The following is a 22,312-nucleotide window of genomic DNA, read 5'->3' on the forward strand; positions in this document are numbered from 1 at the left end:
ATACATATATATATATAGATATATATATATATATATATATATATATATATATATATATATTCTATATATGTGTATATATATATATATATATATATATATCTATATATATATATAATATATATATATACATACATACATACATACATGTATATGTATATCTATATGTATATGCATATATATATATATATATATATATATATATATATATATATATGTGTGTGTGTGTTTGTGTGTGTGTGTGTGTGTATGTGTGTGTGTGTTTGTGTGATATGTGCGTGTATGTGTGTGTGTGTTTGTGTGATATGTGCGTGTATGTGCGTGTGTGTGTGCAAGTAAAGTCTTCTGTTAAAACAGGATACGTCTTAAATAAAAGACCCATTAAAATACTCTGGTTTAAAGCTAAGGACTACCCAAATGATCAGCGCATTCATCTCCCATCTTCGTGAGTAGCCATGGATACATTAAACATAATCTCTTGGATATTTTTGACCTCAAGCGGAGCATTCCTCTCCTAAACATGTTCTGCAAAAACTTCAAAGGCATCATTGCATTGCAAGAAACGCTCCTCTGGCCACATGACCTTGCCATCTGCGATTCAATTCATGAAGACTTCAGAACCTTCTCGACTTCATCGATGCAAGTTACAGATCAAATCTTAGCCGGTCGCCCGAAAGGAGGCTTTTCTTTCCTGTGGCACAAATCGTTAGACAATACGATAAAGGTGATGACATACAGGTGTGACAGAGTACTGGGGCTTCAAGTGACAGTAGGGAACTCTAATATCCTAATTATTAATGTTTATATGCCATGGGAAAATAACAATAATTTTGATCACTACTGCATGATCCTAGGGGAGTTACACAATATTATTCATGATTCTCCTGCTGATCATATTTGTATTATCGGGGACCTTATTTCTCACCCCACAAAACAATATTATAATGAACTTACTCGCTTCTGTCAAAATCATGCTCTCCAAATTAGCGATGTAATGCTCCTCCCTCCCTCCTCTTATTCATATGTTCATAATAAAGCGGACGCTATTACAACTTCCTGGCTGGACCACTGCATCACATCTCCACAACTTCATGATTTTATTATGACCTCCAATATTCGCTATGATCTTTCAACAGGCTACGATCACATCCCATTACAGGTGTCATTCAGTACCCCATCCCTCCCTACCGTGAACCCCCTAACTGATCGCCCACCAGCGGTAAACTGGGATTTTAAAAACCAAGAGAAAACCAGATACTTCAGGGCGACCACGGAAACCAGGTTGCGGTCAATAGTTCAACCGGCAGACGCCTTACTTTGTACTAACACAAATTGTAGAAATGACCACCACAAGAGGGATCTGAATGAATTCTATTCGAACATAATCTCCGCTATGCTTGCTTCGGGCAGGACTGCCTACAGATTCGTCAAGGTAATTCTCGTAATATACCTGGATGGAATGACTTGGTTAAAGATCTGTATACATACTCACGAGAAATGTTTTTACTGTGGAGGCAAAATGGTAGCCCCAGGGAAGGGCACACTGCATTACTAATGAGACAGGCGAGAGCGCAGTTCAAACTTGCTTTTAAGCACTGCAGGTTAAATGAAAAATAACTAAGAGCCGATGCAATGTCTAGAAACTTAGAATCTGGTGATTATCCTCGTCTTTTGAAAGATATCCAGTCCTTAAATCCCAAAACTAAAAAGCTATCACAGAGAGTAGGGGAAGCAGTCGGAGACGAAGCTATTGCAAGTATGTGGGGCGATCACTTCAACAATATCCTGAATTGCATAAATGATGAAGATTCCCGAAGGGATGTAGATAACCTCCTTACTGACAACATTCAATTTCATTTTGCATACCGTATTACGCCAGGTAACATCAGCGATGCCATAAACAGCCTACCTAATAATAAATCGCCCGGCTGTGATGGTCTTCCTGCAGAGGCCTTCAAATTCTGCCATCCGATAATTTACATTTTGCTAGCTGCCCTATTCAATGCGTGCATAATTCACCGGTTTCTTCCAGACTCCCTACTCTTAGTTCACTTGATACCATTAATCAAAAAGAAGCTAAAGGACGCAGCTGACCCTGGCAACTACCGGCCGATTGCAATCACAACGATCGCATCGAAGATACTTGAGTCTGTTCTTCTAGTGAGACTTCTCCCCTTTCTACACACCACTGACAACCAGTTCGGGTTTAAAGCAAACCACTCAACCGACACCTGCATCTACATACTGAAAGAATTGCTGAACTACTACCTATCATCAGCCGCTCTTGTTTTCCTTTGTTTTGTAGATGTGAGAAAAGCATTTGACAGAGTAAACTACCTGAAGCTCTTCCTGAAGCTGCATAAAAGGGGCACACCCCTGTATCTAATTGACATTTTACATTGCTGGTTCTCCACACAGCAATTCTGTGTCAAATGGGGTAACGTATTATCTTACACCTTCGGCTCCCTAAACGGGCTTCGGCAAGGGGGCATTCTCTCTCCATACCTGTTTAATACGTACACAGATGCCTTGAATGTCAAACTGAACTCGCTCCCAATCGGATGCACCGTCAATGAAACAACTATAAACAACCTCTGTTACGCCGACGATATGGTTCTGATTTCCCCATCAGTGCAAGGTCTCCAACGGCTCATCGACTCTTGCCGCCAATATGCAGAGGAATTTGATATAATCTACAACGAAACCAAGACCCAGTGCATGTCGCTGCTCCCGAGATCGCTTAAGCATATTGCAGAACCTCAAATTTTCCTCGGAAACCATCGGCTGGAATTTGTGCACGAATTTCCGTATTCGGGTCACATTATCACCGACGACCTAAAAGATACGGCAGACATTGAACAGAGGCGTCGTAAACTATGAGCAGCTGGCAACATGATTGCAAGGAGGTTTGCCTTCTGTCAAACTGTTATTGCTCTCAATGCATATTTTTTTTTCTCACCAATATTTATTACTGTTATTACCAGTATCATGATTACTAGCTTTTATGCTACCTTAGCTATTTTGTGGATAAGTGCCGATTATTCATTTTCTTTTTCTATTTTATTATGTCTCGTGTATCTAGATTGTGTATGTTACTGTCTGTATTTTGTATGTTCAATGTATATGGCCCCGAGCTGAAATAAAGCATTATTATTATAATAATAATAATAATAATAATTATTATTATTATTATTATTATTATTATTATTATTATTATTATTATTATTATTATTATCGGTGGGCTAACTTCCACCCTTATGAAGTAGTGATGAGGGTGGAAGTTAGTCCACTGAACTATAGTCCCTAGCTTGAAACCAGAGCATTTTAATGGGCTTTTCATACTTGATGTATGTATATATATATAATGTTATATATAATATATATATATATAATATATATAACATATATATATATATATATATATATATATATATATATATATATATATTGCCAGAGGGGTGAATATTGCCGACATTTGTTGCAAACACCGCCTAAACAATCCTCAAGGACGACAACACTGCATAATTTCCGCGCATCTCGAAAGATGCTTTTGAATGGAACACCGATAAAATGTGGTTAAGTTTGAGCGAAAACATCAGACGCAGTTTAAAAGTTGATAGAGAACCGCCCCTGAGGATCTTCTCCGCCCCAGCTACCATAAAGTCTTTTCCAAGGAGGTTGGAAGGTGAAGTGGCAGGTTGCAGCGCCCGAAGTTCCTCTTTCTTCGAGTTGTGATTTATATGAAATTTATATGAATAATATAAGAAACGACTGTATGGCCTTTCGTCTTTGATAAACTCAAATATAACTCATGATATTGTAAGGACAACTTCCTTCCGCTATTTTTATTCAACTATTAACAACATGCCGAATTCTTATGTATTCCATATTGTGTAGAATTCTTTGGCCTTTCCGCCGATATAATTACCATGTAAGAACACAGACTGCGTCTGTAGTTATTTATGAATGTACTATGTGTGTAAGAAAACAATGCTTCCTGTCTTACTCTCTGGTCCTCACAATATCATTAGGTCTGTTATTCGTTGAAAAAAAATTTATTCATTAGATTTATATTTTAATGAATACAGATCATTCCCCGCCGTCCATGAATTAAAAGACTTTTGTCATAAATTAGCAATAGGACTGTTTTAATAAAATACGGTTTCGGTTTAAAAAGGAAAAGTTTGTAGTTTCTATAGGGTATGATTAATCTTCCAATTTGAGTAATACTAAGTCAGCATCTGTAGTAATCGCATGAGATTTAGAAAAAGACCACTGAAAGTGATTCAAAATTCGAAAAACCTTTCTACAATATTCACGCATGTCAGTGTTACAGTCTTCAAGATCATGAATTTTTTGCAGTCCTCTCTCTCTCTCTCTCTCTCTCTCTCTCTCTCTCTCTCTCTCTCTCTCTCTCCAGTCAATGGAAACTTTGTAATAAATATTACCGACTACTTTTGACATGCCCTAAAAGCTCCTTCCAAGCGAATTTTCATCAGATAAAACAAAATCTCTGGCCACTTTAAAGTGAATTTTTTTTTTTTTTTTTTACTTCAGAAAAGACGTTATTTTCGATAATGCAAACGTGAAAACGAACACTCCAGACTGCTTTCTAGAACCATTTTACCTTTAGAGTTATTTCGAAGCTGAATCAAGATAGTTATGGACCTGAGAAAAATCTCACTCGACCAAACAAATAAATGTCTAACCAGAGGTTTGGAGAAACTTGTAAACACATACGGTTATATTATGTGTTACAGATGTACAGGTCCAGTTAAAAAAGGCGATGCATTAACAAAGTGTTAATTTACAAAGCGTAAACAGTACTTCTGTGTTTTGCAGGTATTTTGTAAGTCCTGTTGAAGAGCCAACATTGAAGAGTTAATTTACTCAATTGAAACTTTACAATAGTATTAATGGGTGTTAATTGAATGTACTACCTTCTTGGCTACTAAAATCGAATTAATTTTCATTTTTCAAGTTTTTGTCCATTTTTGTATAGTCTTTTCAAAGTTTTCATTCTCATATATTCCCCTTATTTTCGTGCTGATTTTATGGACAAAAAATGAACTTGAGAGTCCTGACTGTTTGATGATAAATTAACGTAAGTGGCAATAATTGCATGTCCACATTTCCACTGGACTGTAGTTGTAATACTAGCTCCATTCTTATTATTACAAAGTTACAGCAAAAGTAACAGTTAGAAGACGCCCAAAAAGATGTTATGGGCACCAAATATTGGACTGTTGCCCAGAGAAATGTCACCTGTACATGTGTATTATGCCAAAAAAATAATAGTTCAGGATTTTATCAACAAAATCCACCCTTCATAGGAATTTTAACGGTGAATAAAATACAAAGTAAAAACTTATGGAAAGGACAGTCTAATCTTGCTAATGCTTAAACTGTAAATAGTATCAGCTAATATAAAGGACTGGTAATTTTTTTTTTACTTTAGTTTTTTTATGCCATAAGGCCTTCAAGTAAGGGTGCGTGCTCTATTGACAAAAGACACAGCCGCCTACAAAAAATGAACAGAACTAACATTATTTTTTATTTACCCTGTAGTGCTGGTTAGTGCATTATATCCAATTAAGACCAAAGACAGGTAAATATCGCAGCCATTTTCTCAAGGAACTGAATGAAGAAATCGAGCAAGCCTCCTCTCCCCTGAGGGTTAAAGACATCATCAAAGTTTGTCCACTAAAGAAAAATTACTTTTGTTAAGCAATTGACAACCCAATGAAAGGGGAAATCAAGGGAAAAATTAAAAGGAACAATCTTGTCGTATTCGGGATGCGAAGGGTTTTCTATAGATGCAGATTATTAAACAAAATAAATTTCTAAAAGTGGGATTATTTCAGCTAAACACCCAAAGTATTATTGGGGAGTGAAATGAGATTTCAAAAACGGTGGAGTCACCAAGTCACTCAGTCAGTCTCTATCTGATAGCCAAAAAGTACGTAAATTAGGTCAGCACCATCATTTGGAGTTTACATATCCTTCAAATAGTAACCAATTTCTCTCATCTGTCGCCACGAAGAATTTAAAAACTCCGTCTTTATGATATAAAATAAGGACTGATCACTGAAAGATCATGCTAAATAACCCATCGGCACTTCTTTTTCCACAACAAAATTATCGTCTCTTCCAGTCACAAAGCACAGCAGTCTTTCAATATGGAAATCCACAGTTGTATAAAAATTTTTGACAAATCTTTTCACAACTTACTGCTTAATACTTCCACTCCAACAACCTCTCTGCATTACCTATAAGGTTGCCAGTGTTTTTAAGACATGTATCATTCATAAAGCTTTCCAATTAAGTTTTTTTAGTTGTACTAAATGTAATTATTTGACCTACAGTTAATTTGTGAACAAAAATTTCATACTTAAAATACTTAACGACAAACTAATCTACTGTTTAGGTCACCACCTAAACAGTAAAACTTTTTAGGTGGTAATGTGACCTTAAGAACAGTTAAGGTGATCGTTATGTCCAAAGACATTACACTTGAAAATGAAACCGTCGCCTGACTCCTCTCCCTCTAATGACATGACAGTTCCTTTATCTCAAGATATCCTGTTTCACCATCCTCCATTTGCATTTAATCTTTAAATAGCTCTCCTTATGAATCTTCGATAAAGTCATTTCACATACATCCACTATTGTTTTCTCCATCCTTTAGATATTTCCTTTGGGTTCTATTTTTCATCCATTTATGTACGTACAATTCCTGAAATTCGGTCAAGTAATTCAAGAAATGTAATTTTTCCTAAAACACTTTACATTACATCACGGTTGGAAACATGCTTAAATTATGGAATTAATTCAGTTTCTCACCTACAAGGTTAACTTTAAAAGTTTATGCCCCTTGGTATGGCCTCAAGTATTAAAATTGGTTCATTCTACATTGTTAGAGACCTTTGTTGGGTAGAAAGACAATCCTCAAATACAAAAACATTAATTAGTTTAATATAAATCATACGAAGTACATGTAGTTTCATATGTAAAATGCCTCTGGAGTAAGTCCATCACTTACACTTGTACACATACAATACTAACAATTACTGCGTAAAGACACAGCCATTTACAACACTACAATCACGTTCAGATCCTTCACTTCTGTCTGAAGTCAGTTAATACTACAGTATTAATCTGTATTTAACAAGAGATCTATCTATAGGAATACATAGAAATCAGATTATACAGATATTATTTTGATACTACAGTAATATCCTTATCAATAAACATATCTGTTTGTAACATTATCAAGAGAGTAGCTCTTGGATTGTAAATAATGTACAGTGAATCATCGTAAATGATATGTTATTTTTCATGATTACTACAACCTCAAAAATATATAACAAACTGTAACTATGAACATGCAAAGCTTATCACAAGCTGAATCAATTAACAATAATATAATGTCTGCATAAAAAAATACTACTTATATGGTCACTAGTCTACAGTTTCTACGAGAAAAAAAATCCAAGTAACTAACATCACTGGTGACATGAAATTAAATTCTGTAATCAGTGAGTGCACAAGAACGTGATAAAATGAAAATTTTTTAATATTATCAACATCCTGACTTTTTCCAGGTAAAAATAGTCTTTTATTTATGCACAGTTCAGGTAAAACACTATATATCTCGGTGCAGTAAAGGAACAAAATGCTCAAAGTCTGTCTGAATCCACTCATTAGATTTCATCATTTTTAAGAGATTATAGTATTCATTTTACCAAGAGTCTTCAACAACCATTAATCAGTTCAATATGTCTGTTACAGATGATTGGTTCATGTTTGGAAACATGACTTTCGTTGATAGTATTTAGACTTTCATTGATGTATCCTTGCTTGGTCAAGGTAGATACAATCTCTGAAGCGTTAATGTATCCATTTTCTTTTGGTGATTTTATACCCTCTTCAGCTCTGGCAAGTTGGTCATCAGATTTTTTTTCTCTCTGGATCTCAATACGTTCGGTTGTATTGACATGACCAACTTCACTTTCCTTTGGGGGTTTTTCGGCTTCCTTCGTAGAAAAGACACTTCCAAACTGTTCGGCAGGTATTGTGACAGTGCCTTCTGTATTGCATAAAGACGCTTTTAGAGGAGCAGATGGCTCTTGTACTGTGCCATACTGAGCTATGTTGCCAATGTATGTGACTAGATTATTGAAGAACTGTGAGGCAGCCTCATCTGTCATCTTAGTTGTGTAGTAATCAACAGAGATCATGAATTGGTCCCTAAAAGTCTGGAACACCAACGTAAAAGGATTACCTGTAAGCTCACTGGAAACTGAACGGAGAATATCCGTTATTTCAACAGGCCCATCATACGTTCCTGGAAGAATGTGCTTAAGGTTTCCCATGTTAGTACTGATCATGTGGTTGTCAGTTCGGTTTTTACGGCCACGTTTAGTCAGCTCATAGTTCACATGAAGCAAAATGGTCGATGGCCTAAACAAGGGAGCGTTCTTGATGGGAGCATAATGCACATTCAAACTGTCGTTGAGATTCTTGTGAAACACTTTCACCAAAGACCAGAACTGTTCTTTGCTCTTTGCTGCACTACTTGGGATCATCATTTCTTTTTCTTCAAGAGATATGTGGCATCCAAGGGCATCTTTTATTTCAGCAGGGAAGTATCTCCTCATGTTGATGCAGTTTACACTATTTATTCTTGCTGCATCTACTCTGTACTTTGCACGCTGCTTAACAGTTTGTAGCAAAGCCAAGTTGGCTGTTGCCATGATACAAGAGTGAACCGTGACTCCATTAGCTTTGCAGTGACGTATCAATTCTTTAGTTTCATCAACTGTGAAATTGGACCTCAAAATCTTTGTAACTGCTACTTTTGTTTGAGGCTGTACCAGTGCTCCTCCAAAGTACAGTTTGCTACTGTAGTCCCTGATGATTGCATCAAACATCTTGGACCAAAAATACCTGAAAACGTAATACCAATCCTTTTTTGACATGAGAGAGTCACACTTTGCTGAAATCACAGGACGCAATGGAACCTCGTACACTCGTCCAGTCATGGAGGCATTAAGGACCTCCATAGTGTCACGACAGAAAGTCATGTTTGTGTGTCCATCAGTGATGCAGTGGTGAGCAGTGAAGATCAGAGCAGCTCGATGTAGGTTGTCTTCCGGAGATTCCTTAGGTATAGGAACTAACCGAGCTCCCCAAAGTGGACCTTTGACCATATTATACTGCTTATGAAGTAACATATAGAAAACTTTCATGACATCACCTTCTATTACTTCAAAATCGCACACAAACTCGTCCACTCTTTTGAACCATGGTCTCATTCCTCTCCATTCTACACAAACATGCAATACTTGAGTCTTCCTGAAAGTAAACAAAAAAGAAAATGATTAACTTGTATGGAAAATTATGTAACTAAAATATTCTGTTACATAGAAAAAAATATGACAGCGGGTCAGCTGAATAGATTGACAATACAGTCCTTTTAGCTGTTTATGTAACCTTGTAACAACCAGCCAGTTAATGACTTAATATCCCTTTATCCCTCTAGGGTGTGGGAAAATAAGAAAATGAACCAAAACACCCTTTCAATGATTGATGCCTATTTCCTTACAATAACTAAAAACACACTTTCAGTGATTTGATACCTATTTCCTTACAATAACTAAAAACACCCTTTCAAGGATTTGATGCCTATTTCCTTACAATAACTAAAAACACACTTTCAGTGATTTGATACCTATTTCCATACAATACCCAAAAAAATCCTTTCAGTGATTTGATACCTATTTCCTTACAATAACCAAAAAAACCCTTACAATAACCAAAAAAAACCCTTTCAATGATTTGATACCTATTTCCTTACAATAACCAAAAAAAAACCTTTCAGTGATTTGATACCTATTTCCTTACAATAACCAAAAAAACCCTTTCAATGATTTCATACCTATTTCCTTACAATAACCAAAAAAATCCTTTCAGTAATTTGATACCTATTTCCTTACAATAACCAAAAAAAACCTTTCAATTATTTGATACCTATTTCCTTACAATAACCAAAAAATCCCTTTCAATGATTTCATACCTATTTCCTTACAATAACTAAAATACCCTTTTTGTGATTTGATAACTATTTCCTTACAATAACTAAAACACCCTTTCAGTGATTTGATACCGATTTCCTTATGATATCTAATGTGAATGCATAAAAATGGAACAAAGTATTAAAAACTTACAGTGCAACTTGGTAGACTGCTTTCTTTACTTCCTCAGGATCAATTGGCTCCTTGGAGGTCAGCCAAATGGATTGTGCAGTATTGAGACTTCCATACTCTCCTCCTATTTCCATGAAAGTTTCAAGGTTCCCTAAAGGTCTAATCCAGTCTCCTGGTGCCGGCATTATGAGGTTTCCTTCATCTGCAAAATTACATCCTGAATAAGAACCTTCGGTATTTTAAATTACAACAGTTTTCTCTCTCTCTCTCTCTCTCTCTCTCTCTCTCTCTCTCTCTCTCTCTCTCTCTTCTTCTGCTCTCTCTCTCTCTCTCTCTCTCTCTTTTAAAGTTAAGGTGCAAAATGCAAAGTAAATTAGGTCTCAAGTTACACAGTTAAGATCTCAAGTTGTTGACGATATATTTGGATAACCTGTGACAACAAATAGTGGACAGTTGTTAGAATTTCAGGAACGTAGTGATCGTACAAACGGCTATAGTGCTGACAATAAATTTCCTTGCGTTGATATGTTATTTTTCAGCAAGTGATCGTTCAAAGCAAAATCACTACTCAAACCTGTCCATGAATCTTTTTACCAAACACTAAATTTTAAACCCATTTGCCCAATGACTCAAATCGGTTAATGTAGCTAGCTACTCGTTACCAAAAGCTGATGCGCATTACATGTATGGTTAAGGAAAAAACCGGTGCGCAATAATGAATAATCTTGTAAAGACATTGTAAACTGAAGTAGTATGGATATGCTGGATTCTTAAAATCACTATAAGATATTGAAAAGTTAACCTAAGGACTGAGGATAGAGTACTTGAAGATTCCATCCTTTCTGCTAATTGTTTTCTTTAAAAAAATATAGAATTATTGAATTCTCTTATATTATCGTATAATATTACATCTAAGGAGGTAACTTAACGTCTAAGTAAAACTTTATACCGAGTACTTTTTCCTACAACTGGTTACACGTTTACTGAAAATCTGTTCAAATATTAAGCCCTCAAGTACATTAAATTCATGATATACCACACAAAATCCGTCAAACTGATAGTGAATGATAACTATCTGATAAATTTAGTTCCTGCCCAGTAGGGTGTGGAATCCATTATAGCGAATATTCCCTTGTTAATGTTGATATACGAAAACCTAAGAGATACTCGAATATCCATGGACAATATTGTTTACTCACTGAATGATGTCATCACAGAATGACCGTAATGATGATGTTTTTACGTTGCTTGGAACCAGTGGTTTTTCAGCAACGGGACCAACGGCTTTACGTGACTTCCGAACCACGTCGAGAGTGAACTTCTATCACCAGAAATACACCTCACTCACCCCTCAGTGGAATGCCCGGGAGTCGAACTCGCGGCCACCAAGGTGGCACTCCAACACCACACCGACCACGCCACTTAGGCGGTGTGACCATAATACATGATGTTTTCGAAGAAATATGCTTTAACATTCAACTTACTTGTCTTTGTTGATTCCTCTGGGTAGGCGGGAGTCGTCTTGCAGCCCTTTGATGAGCGACGGTTAGAATCCAGGTAATAAGCCATTATCTGTAAAGGTAATCAGTCACCTTCAGCGACAGTCCAAGACTTCACACACTTACTGCTTTAGAAAAGCATAAAGTTACTTTCGAATGACAACTGATAACACTTGATTAAAAATATATATGCATTTCTTAACTGATGGTCTAACGGTTTCATACTTAATATCTGTTAGCTGTCAATTGCAAACTTTAGGGTATTTTCTTCCATATAATCTCATTATCTCAAAATTAACTCATTATTAACCAGCTTTTCACTCTTTCATTTTGAATTGAGGGCTATAGGTTTTGTATTAAAAAAAAAACGGTCTCCTGTAGATTATACACAGTGTACCTGATCCCATTGGGAAAAAAAAAGAAAAAAAAAATTTCGGAATGTTTTAAAAGACTGAACAGATCAGGCAGCGTAAAAATACAGATAAACTCAGACAGACCTGAAATATGAACTTATGAACATTGACATTCAAAGATGAATTAAAGTACTTTGCAAAGGGTATGTGTATCATCATCATATTAAGGTTTATTTTTGGAGGCACTCTTACAGGCTCTTAATTTATCAAGAGTGGTTTCGATATTTTTTCATGGGTCCTTGTTATTGGTCAGCTTTATTCTAACGTCTTCTTGACTAGTTACTAGTTCTTTGTCATAACTTATTAAAAATTACACTTTTTTTCTGGAATGTCTCAGGTTTTCACACACATTTGGAATACTTAAGCCTGCATGGGCTCCTTGCCACAAGGCAACCTCTAAACCCCTAAATGTTTAGTGTTGTAAAGTATTAAGGGGTACAAGGAGCCTGTTGTGGATCTCCTAGATTTGTTCTGATTACCACACGTCATCTGGGTGTCAGTCTCAAAAGCCCATTTTCCAGTAGTATCTGTTGTTTCCATCTATTATATTCTACTTAAAAAGTCCAATTCAGCTGCCAACACGGACCGAGTCAAGGCTCAAAAGTTCCTTACCTAGAATTCTCAGGACCACCTGCAATAAACGTTGCTTACCAAACAGAAGCAAGTCCCAGCGAGATAAAAAGCTAGCAGAAACGGATGAACGGCAGCCGAAGGCGGGTCACTTAACGATGAATGATTATTTGTTCGCTCGAGAAGATTAGGTGGTGTTTGAACCATACCAGAGCCGACAGAGTGCACAATCATCTTAGCAAAACATCAACTGCAAAGATAGAGAAAAGTATTTTAGTACAAAGTTACTGATTAGTATCAGGGTTAATTAAATATACTGGAAAAAAAAGGAGTCACGATTTTTAACAAAATGATAGTCACACTGAAATTACTTGGATGCCCTGTCATGTAATTGAGTTGAATATAGAATTTAGGCCAAAGGCCAAGAACTGGTACCTGTGAGGTCATTCAGCGCTGAAATGAAATTTGACAGTAAAAGGTTTGAAAGGTTTTACAGGAGGAAAACCTCAATGCAGTTGCACTATGAATCAAGTGTTAGGAGAGGGTGCAAAGTCAGATGAAGAAAGATAATATGAAAGAGAGTATGAAAGGAGGTACAGTAAAAAAAAAAAAAAAGAAAGTGGTTGCAGCTAGGGGCCGAAAGGCCACTGCAAAGAACCCTAAGTAATGCCTACAGTACACAGCATGAGGTCCACTGACTGTCACTACCTGCCTACGGGGACCCTGTCATGTAACAAATGTTAATATATAAATTATGAATTAACCAAAGATAAAATCCAGCTCTTTTGATGACAACCTAAAGTACCGTATTAATTAAAATTATGGGACGTAAACGTGGCACTATCTTTCCCTTCAAGGGATTAAGCATATTTGTGTCAGTATCTATTCCCATATCTATGCATTTGTATTTGTTAGAAAACTTGTGTTCGCCACAACGAAACATCAGCAGCTTACAGCTTAAAGTGCTTTAAAATTACTCCCGAGTATTTTTAAAGCGCGATTGTACAGGTTCTTAAACTTTTTGTTTTGTTAATCTTTTATAGTTTTATAATTTTATTTTATCTTGCTGAGCCTAATTACATAAACTACTATATATATATATATATATATAATATTATATATATATATATATATATATATATATATATATATATTATGTGTGTGTGTGTGTGTGTGTGTGTGTGTGTGTGTAGATTATATATATATATATATATATTATATTATATATATATATATATATAATATATATATACACAAATATTTATATAGGTATATATTATATATATATATATATATATATATATATATATATATATATATATATATATATATAATGTGTGTGTGTGTGTGTGTGTTGTATGTGTATCTCTCTATATCTACATATATCTATATTATATATATATGCATATATATACATATGTATATTTATATTTATATATATTTATATATATACATATGTATATTGCGATGGCTGGTTTCACAACCCCACTACACACAATTTCCACTTGTCAAAAAGTATTCACCATACACAATACTAAGTCCACAATTGGTGGAATAGTATTTCACTTCAATACCGTGTGCAAAATCAATTCAAAGAGGAAAAAAAATCCTTAATTTTAATACACAAGTATCTGACAGAAAACACACCTGAACCTCTACAATACAAAAATATATGAATAACAATCACTCTTAAATTACCTGGACAAGAAAACAATTATACAATTCAAGATAGATAACAACATACACATGCCAAAAACGTTGAGGGGATCCAGAGAGGAAGAGATAAACAAAAAGAAAAAATAGCCCAACAACTTAATATCCCAAACAACTTTTTTTATGACTTTTAAGGGTCTCCTCTTGAAGGACAATGCGAAACTCCACGTCTGGAGGATAAATCCGGGTAGCAGGGGTACTTGGGCCCAAAACAAGATTCAAATGCTGTGATCCAAATAAAATTGACGAATTCAATATAGATAGATGGGTATCGACCTTACCAAATCACAGCGAGGCCCCCATGGCTTTGTAACTGAACCAAAGGCCATGATGAAGGCCCGAAGAAGGATCACATGATGAATGTTCCAAAGAATCCTTCCAAAAGTGATCGGGGACAGATCCAAAAAGCTGCAACATCCAATGGCAGGATGTTCCAAATATAAACAAATGCTTCCAAGCAGCAGCCACAACAGGCAGGATCCTGACTTCTTACAGTGATGGCTCAGAGAACGACTACCTTGAACCTTAAGAAACAATGGGAGTCTTCCCTCTGGCCACCCAGAGCAGGGGGCCCGGTGGAAGGCCACACAGCCACTCAACTCCAAATATGAAAGAAACAAATGGCATTAGGAAAATTATTAAAACGAGCAGACCACCGGAGAGGAGAAAACAATCTAACAACAAAAGATTACCATACTTAAGTAATTAACATTCAATATTTAAATATACTAATAACCTATCATTGAATGTCAACAAGATGACAATACACACACACAATATATATATATATATATATATATATATATATATATATATATATATATATATATATGATATGTATGTATGTATGTATGTATATATATTTACACAATATATATAATATATACAAATGTATATATGTATATATATAGAGTTTTCCCTTTAATTAGCTAGTTGCAATGCACGAGTTCTCTAAATATCTGCGTAAATTTCACTCTAAATCCCAAATATTTATTAAAACTGTCACATCATGTTATAATCAGCTCATTTTACTCAAAAACAAAAACAAAAAAAAAAACGGCAAATGCTAGCATTTGCAAGAGTCAGAACTTTTCTCATTTGTAACAAATTTATTTTCCACTTAAAAAAAAAATTGTTATAACTTTTTTTTTTTTTTTTACATTTTAATACCCTTACCCCTCCATTCCTTACTGAGAGTCCTTCCATAGATTACAGAGCTTCAATTTTTCGACAATAGAATGTTTATAGTGTTGTTTACTGAACTATAAAAATGAGAGAGAGAGAGAGAGAGAGAGAGAGAGAGAGAGAGAGAGAGAGAGAGAGAGAGAGAAATAAATATTGTTAACTGAAAAAAAAGAGAGGGGGGTTATACAGAGACTTTTCCGTATAAAAGTCTATTTTTGGGTTATACCTCACGTTCAAAATTCAGAACAGAGAGAGAGAGAGAGAGAGAGAGAGAGAGAGAGAGAGAGAGAGAGAGAGAGAGAGAGAGAGAGAGAGAATTGTTAACTGAAAAATGAGAGAGGTATACACACACTTTTCCGTATAAAAGTCTATTTATGGATTATTCCTCACGTTCAAAATTCAGAACAGAGAGAGAGAGAACGTATAGTTACAACACACGTTCAAAACTCAAAGCAGGAAAATTTTTCTCAGTAACTGAGACAAGTTGCCACAACAAGGAATAATTAATTATTAGTCATATAAAGAAAATGCTATCCTACTGGAAATAAGTTGCGGTAATCTTCCAATAGCCGAATTAAAACCAAAAATCACAAGAGAGAAACCTACATTTTGCAGAGTAATACTTCAACAATTATCTCCCATTAATCATCCTCTAATACGACAATCCATTAATTTATTTAGCATGTTCGTTTTAACAGTGAAACAAATGCATTCCATGCACGCCAAGCGCCGTGTAGCACTACCAATTTTTTTTTTTTTTTTTTTTTTTGTGGGGGTGGGGTTGGTTGCTGGTGGTTACGCAAGACTGACTGACTATTTTGTTCTATCTACGAAGTTATATCTCGTTCGTAATTTAATAATTCCTCTATTACTAAAAGCTTCAGTGTGGTAAACAGCTTTAACTAAAACTACTTGGCAGAGATGACTGAAGGAAGCCTTAACCGTTAGAAAATGTAAAAAATTCCATAACAAAAACAGTACTGAATAAAAAACGAAACTACAGATATTCAAATAAGCCTGTTCGAGTAGGGTCGAGGTCAACTATCTTTATGAGGTGGTTTTCTGTGAAGGATATTTGGTTTAGCTGATCGAAAGAGCGCCTTTGGATCAGCCCAAGTTCTTTGTCTGCTATATTATTGTTTAAATTAAGCTGGCCTTATACCAGCACGGGTTCTTGCTCAGAGCAGCCTGTAGAAACGTCTGCTGAATTCAAGGAAAATAAAAGACTAAATCTCATAAACTGGTTAACACATCCCAAACGCTAAAACTAGGCAGTTTTTTCTCCCCTTCTAACAAGAAGTTGAATAAATTTAACGCATTGGCACAACTAAGCATTCCGTAAACATTTTATTTTTTTTAGAATTTATTTGCAGTCTTTTTTTTTTTGTATGGTGTTTTTACGTTGCATGGAACCAGTGGTTATTCAGCAACGGGTTGGAGTCCTTTGTAATAATAAAGACCTAGTGCCTACCACAGAATTTTGTAGCGTAACCTTTATACGCTAATAACTAGAAACCGCTATTACTTTCCTTGATAGTTAAACAACTTTTACTGTATATGAATGCATTGTGGTAAATTTTCTACATATATATATATATATATATATTATATATATATATATATATATATATATATATATATATACATTATATATGTAATGTGTGTCTGTGTGTGTGTACACCGCTTCAATTTGAATTTATCTCAAGGTCAAGATACCTATGGCTTTTAAACAAAAAATGTTAATCCCCACGCTTTACAGACATGCTTATTATCCTCACCAACTTTTCCTAAAGAAACTTCTAGTAATGAAGCAAACTGCATTCTTTCTAAACAACCATCATGCCACTGTTATCACAAGGCTTGGAAGGCATTTGAAATACGTAACTTAAAATATTGCCGACAGTATAATGGGGGCTTATCTCAATTAAGCTTTCATATTTTCAGGTTCTTAACTGTATTCGTCTCAGCCTTTCATCGGGAAAAATGTCGGAATTATTATACTAAAGTCGCATTGCAATATTGTTTTCAGAACATAACAGTCAGGTTTCATTTAGGGAGTGACACTAATTCGGTTTAAGGTATGCGTTCCCTTTATTTTTCAGTCAAGTCAGACAAGTGAATATGTCGCTTACAGTAGTATTTGTCTTTTTCGATCTCATAACCTGGTATTCAGTCAAATGATACAGATTTGAATTGGGCCTCTGGTTGATTGCAGCTAATATTCATCCTCTATGGATTAACTATGAAAAACAGTGTCAACTATTCCTTCACCAAGAGGTAGATACAGATACTTTTTTTTTACATCCCTGAAAGTTTATCCTGATACGATATGTCTGTTCATTCAGGATATTCACAAAACCAAGTTATTCCTTCTGTTTCAGTTTTAAATTAATGTTTATTTCCCAGGTATCTTTTTTCGAGATAAAAAGATACCAATGCTGTTCGCAGGAGCTGTTTTCTTAAATCATCATTGTGGGGGAGGGGAGTTCTAAAAACGTAATTTACAAGCTGAGCTTTCCGGTGACTAGTAGGACTGAATTCCGGGGCAATATTTCAATTGTTTTACACCCTTGACGTAATTTTCAAGTGCTGAAAAAATTGCAAGGAAAGAGAAACACCCTTTAAACTAGTTTTCGTCGTCGAGAACATTCAAAAGACTGCGGCAACATTTATCATGCAATCAAATGTAACTTACCTTTCCATTGCTTAACCGCAGAAGTATTAGAAGGAAATAATTCATCTTTGCGTATCTAAGTAACTGGAACAGCAGCATGTTTTAAAAATAGTTTAATTTCCAATAACGAGGAGAATTTAAAATGTTACGTAACCAAAATCAGTGTTAAATACTTCACAATCATTTACTCTAATGATGAATAAAGCTTTATTGAAGAGTTATGGATTAATGATGAACAAAGTTTTATTGAAGAGTTATATCCATGACGACGTATTACCTGCTACTGCTAAAACTCCTATGGGTATTTCTAGTTATTCTTATTTTACAAACCACACATGATGACATTTTTACTAGAAAAATATATTTCTGCTTTCTCCTTTAATATAAATGAGTCAGTTCCAGGCCAGAAGCTTTCTCCAAAATAAGCAAGTGCTTTTCATCAAGTGAAAGACCTTCTCCATATTCCCATGCAAAAAAAAAAAAAAAAAAAAAAAAAAAAATCAGCATCCCCGGCCTCCCCTCCTCCTTTTCCCCACCGAACTTTCTCCGGAATTACAAATGACTCTTCCCTTAAATGACTGCATCACTTAATTCAGTTTTTCCGCGCTAATGGGTTTTAATGCAGGCAGGATCATTTTATTTCCCCTCTCCTCCGCCAACCTCTTTACGGATGAACTCTCGCTGTCCCTCTTTTTAAGTTCAAACGTTTCTCTTGATATTAAACCTGTTTCCTTCTCCACCTGGGTTACAGGTATTCTCTCATGAAATGGAAATATACCAAATGCGTTTACTCTTGAAGAGTGATTTCTCCAATCGTTATATTTTCCATTTTACGTCCCCAGTGAAGTTTGGGAAAATATTCAAATTCTTACGAAGTTGAAGGAGCTTAAACGTATGCCGCCATCAAATATTCAAGGGCTCTTCACAGGAATGAGACTACCAGACCAGTTTTCCAAACAATTTCCACTCACCTCATAACGGGAGGCTCTGCATTATGTGGAAACGTCTATTTTTTATATATATTTTTTATTTGTTAAATTATAGCATTGCTTGCAATTTTTCATATTACAATTATAAATTCGATTCTATGGCTGTCAAGGTTTATAGAGCTTATTTTTGTTTATCCTTACTCTACACCGGAGCCTTTTGGGAAAGCATAAAATGGATCGTTATTTGTAAGAAGGAAAAGTTTAAAAGCGTTTTGGATACAAAAACCAACGTTTATCTAAACTAGTAGACGGAGATAATGTAACGCTGCTCGATCAGTAGTGGTTAGAATTTTTAATACGACCTGGGAAGCGAACAATGATTTATTACTTACGCTAGTTATCATGAACCATAAGTGTACATGCATTTCAGTTGAAGTTCACTCCATCTGTTGGAATTCAGTGCAACAGCTACCCGAAGCTAGTTACAAAACATTTCTCGTAATTGTCCACACCTTTTAGGGTAAATCTTTATAATATTTCCGCGTCAGGTATTTCTTTGGAAATTACAGTTTCCTATAGTATTCGGGTTGCTTATTAAGAATTTAACGTTATTTTTGGGCGGTCGACTGTAATTAAACCCCAGGGGCCAGTACTGAACACGGCGAAATACATTGGACGCCCCAATCCCTAGTGGAGGTCGTATTCGATATTACGGGCTGCTCTGTGAGCAAGAGCCCGTGCTGACACAAGGTCAGCTTAATCAAAAACAACAACAAACAACGTATTCGCGGTTACCTTCCTTGCAGTCCGTGCGGAGCTATTCTTTCGAATTACCCGTGTTAGTATTAGCGGAAGGCACTTTCGATGCTATATATGTATATTCAGGTCGTTACCGTAAGTTAACTACTTCTCCAAATCTGCCTGTGGAGAATGAACTAGAAAGCTCTTATCTGGGACACTGAATTTCTAAGAGGCTGAAAGAACGTGATCTTCTTAAGTACAAAATCAACAGAGATACTAATAAAGCAGCACATTTTTCTGACCGATGGCCATTGCAGTTCAGAGGAAGGAGAGGAGGCGGCAATGCATTCATTAAGGAGCGGCTAATTAAGAAACAAAAAAAAAAACGCCTCAAGAGGAAACGAAGATTCACTTTAGCCCTCTTAGTATCCTGGATATTGGTCCATTAAGAAAGCACTTTTACCCACTTGAATACGAGACGACCTGCATAAACGAGATCTTATGCGAACGAAACGGGCATTCGTTCGCCCAAAAGTCCCAACAAATAGCAGCATGGAACATTACCTTTCTCTTAACCGAAAAGTAAACAGAAAGAACGGAGGAAGGAGAAGTCCTATTTCCCTCCCGCGAACCAATATGTAACTACCAGCAGAATGCCAGGATAACAACTAACATACTCCAGCCTCGGCTCCATGTTTATGTATCGAACGAAACGGGGTCAGAGGTAGATTCCATCTTATCGTCGTTTACTTTGCTAACGAGGTAGTTCGGGATCTAATTTACTTAGGAAGATGATAAACAAAGCCGAGAGAGTCCAGAGGTTTAAATGTAATTTAAATTTCCTTCCGTGGATCCGGGAAACAGTTAAACATCCTGTGTAAATTTGCGATGGCAAACGAGCTGTCATTGATATTGTTGGAAGACTCATCACCGCCGAGATCAGCGTAATGGCAGCAGTTCGTCTGTGAGATATTATCGTCTGGGCTCGATTTTACATTGACTTCGACTCTCATTATACCAGATTTATGATCGGAGACATTGAAGCCAATGTCTTGATGAAGAGGTTTTGCTTAGAATTGATTTGTTCATTTTTTCTCTGCTGGTATACCATGTTGTATCAACGACGTTATTTTCACGATATCATATTCTGTTAAAGAATATGCTGCCTTACACGAAGACTGGAGCGTAAAAATAATCTTATAACTCATCAAAATGCAGGAAAATACTATTGAAATCCTTTATAATTTTTTTATTTACTTTCATAAGTAGCTACAGCCGCAATTTCAGGCTCTTGTATTTTCTGCATTTGGTGTGTTTTCTATGCAAGTAACTTGTTTACTTAAATGTATTTTCAATGATCAGCCTAGTGGTAGGGTATCATCTTCCCCTGTGGCGCAAATAAACCGTTTCTTTTAGTATTGATTTCACTACCTCTGTGTGCTATGGGATTATTTTTTCCCAACTGAACGAGGTGGAATTGTAATAAACATATTTGCCTCGAGGAACTTAACATATGCAGGCTAGTTAAAAAATGAAAGGAAATCTGTAAGAAAAATATGCTTAATATATAAAATAGGTGTTTGAAAGGATCTTGCCGTCAGATGTTTCGTGAAGTAAGAAATCTCAGAGCATATGTAAAGGAGTTCAGCTCATTGACTTTGATTGACAAAGTAACTAATTATAAGTAACCTGACTATCGCAAATGTTCTCCTCTTACCATTTTCAACCTTGGAACAATGTAAAGTAATTTCATTACGTTTATTTTATAGTAACTTTATTTTTATTCAGTAGTTTTCATTTTATTTTTACTCAGTAATTTTCATTTTATTTTTACTCAGTAATTTTCATTTGCAAAGTTTCAGTTTTTCTGATATCACCTGAGTAGTCTTGCGATGCCGATCTATTGTTCATATTACTGCTAATCAGTTGGCTCTGTATTTTTTTTATTATTAAATCTAGATTCAAAATCACCCAAAATGAGATACACCCCTCCGTTTGCTTCAACCTTCTGTATTTAATGTAGAATGAATCCTCCCATTAACTGGTCTGTAATACTTAACTTTCCAGATCTTCGAATTTCGAATTTCAACTTTTTGAGCTTCGTCTTTTTATTCCTGAAACCTTGAAAACTATGTTTTACCTTAACATACCTTAACAAAGTACCACTTCCTTCCGGAGCCAGGCAATGCCCCCGCCCTGTGCCACCCCCTCACCTCTCCCCCCCCCCCCCCCCCTCCCCCCCCCCCCCCCTCTCTCTCTCTACCTCTCTCTCTCTCTCTCTCTCTCTCTCATCTCTCTCTCTCTCTCTCTCTCGTTTACCTTTGCAATATGAAAAAGAGTATTTCGTTTTTAGAATGAAAAGTAATTACCTTGTCATAATATT

General features: G+C 35.8%; 1 protein-coding gene across 4 annotated transcripts in view; it reads right to left on the bottom strand.

Annotated features, from left to right (window-relative positions):
* Window positions 1–6,950: 6,950 nt before the first annotated feature.
* The window catches only part of LOC135206740 (uncharacterized), a 107,432-nt gene continuing 92,070 nt past the window's right edge, over window positions 6,951–22,312 (bottom strand). For 3 of the 4 annotated variants that reach the window (XM_064238216.1, XM_064238218.1, XM_064238219.1), the window contains exons 2-5: window positions 12,769–12,937; window positions 11,690–11,777; window positions 10,227–10,407; window positions 6,951–9,354 (exon numbers count right to left, since the gene is read on the bottom strand). In XM_064238216.1, the coding sequence (XP_064094286.1) occupies window positions 7,752–9,354; window positions 10,227–10,407; window positions 11,690–11,777; window positions 12,769–12,921 (2,025 nt within the window). In that variant the 5' untranslated portion in view covers window positions 12,922–12,937 and the 3' untranslated portion in view covers window positions 6,951–7,751. Of the gene's footprint in view, window positions 9,355–10,226; window positions 10,408–11,689; window positions 11,778–12,768; window positions 12,938–20,493; window positions 20,646–22,312 lie in introns of those variants that run through there. The other variant, XM_064238217.1, reaches the window with a different exon arrangement.

Source organism: Macrobrachium nipponense, chromosome 31, assembly GCF_015104395.2.
Source record: "Macrobrachium nipponense isolate FS-2020 chromosome 31, ASM1510439v2, whole genome shotgun sequence".
NCBI classification, from domain to species: domain Eukaryota; kingdom Metazoa; phylum Arthropoda; class Malacostraca; order Decapoda; family Palaemonidae; genus Macrobrachium; species Macrobrachium nipponense.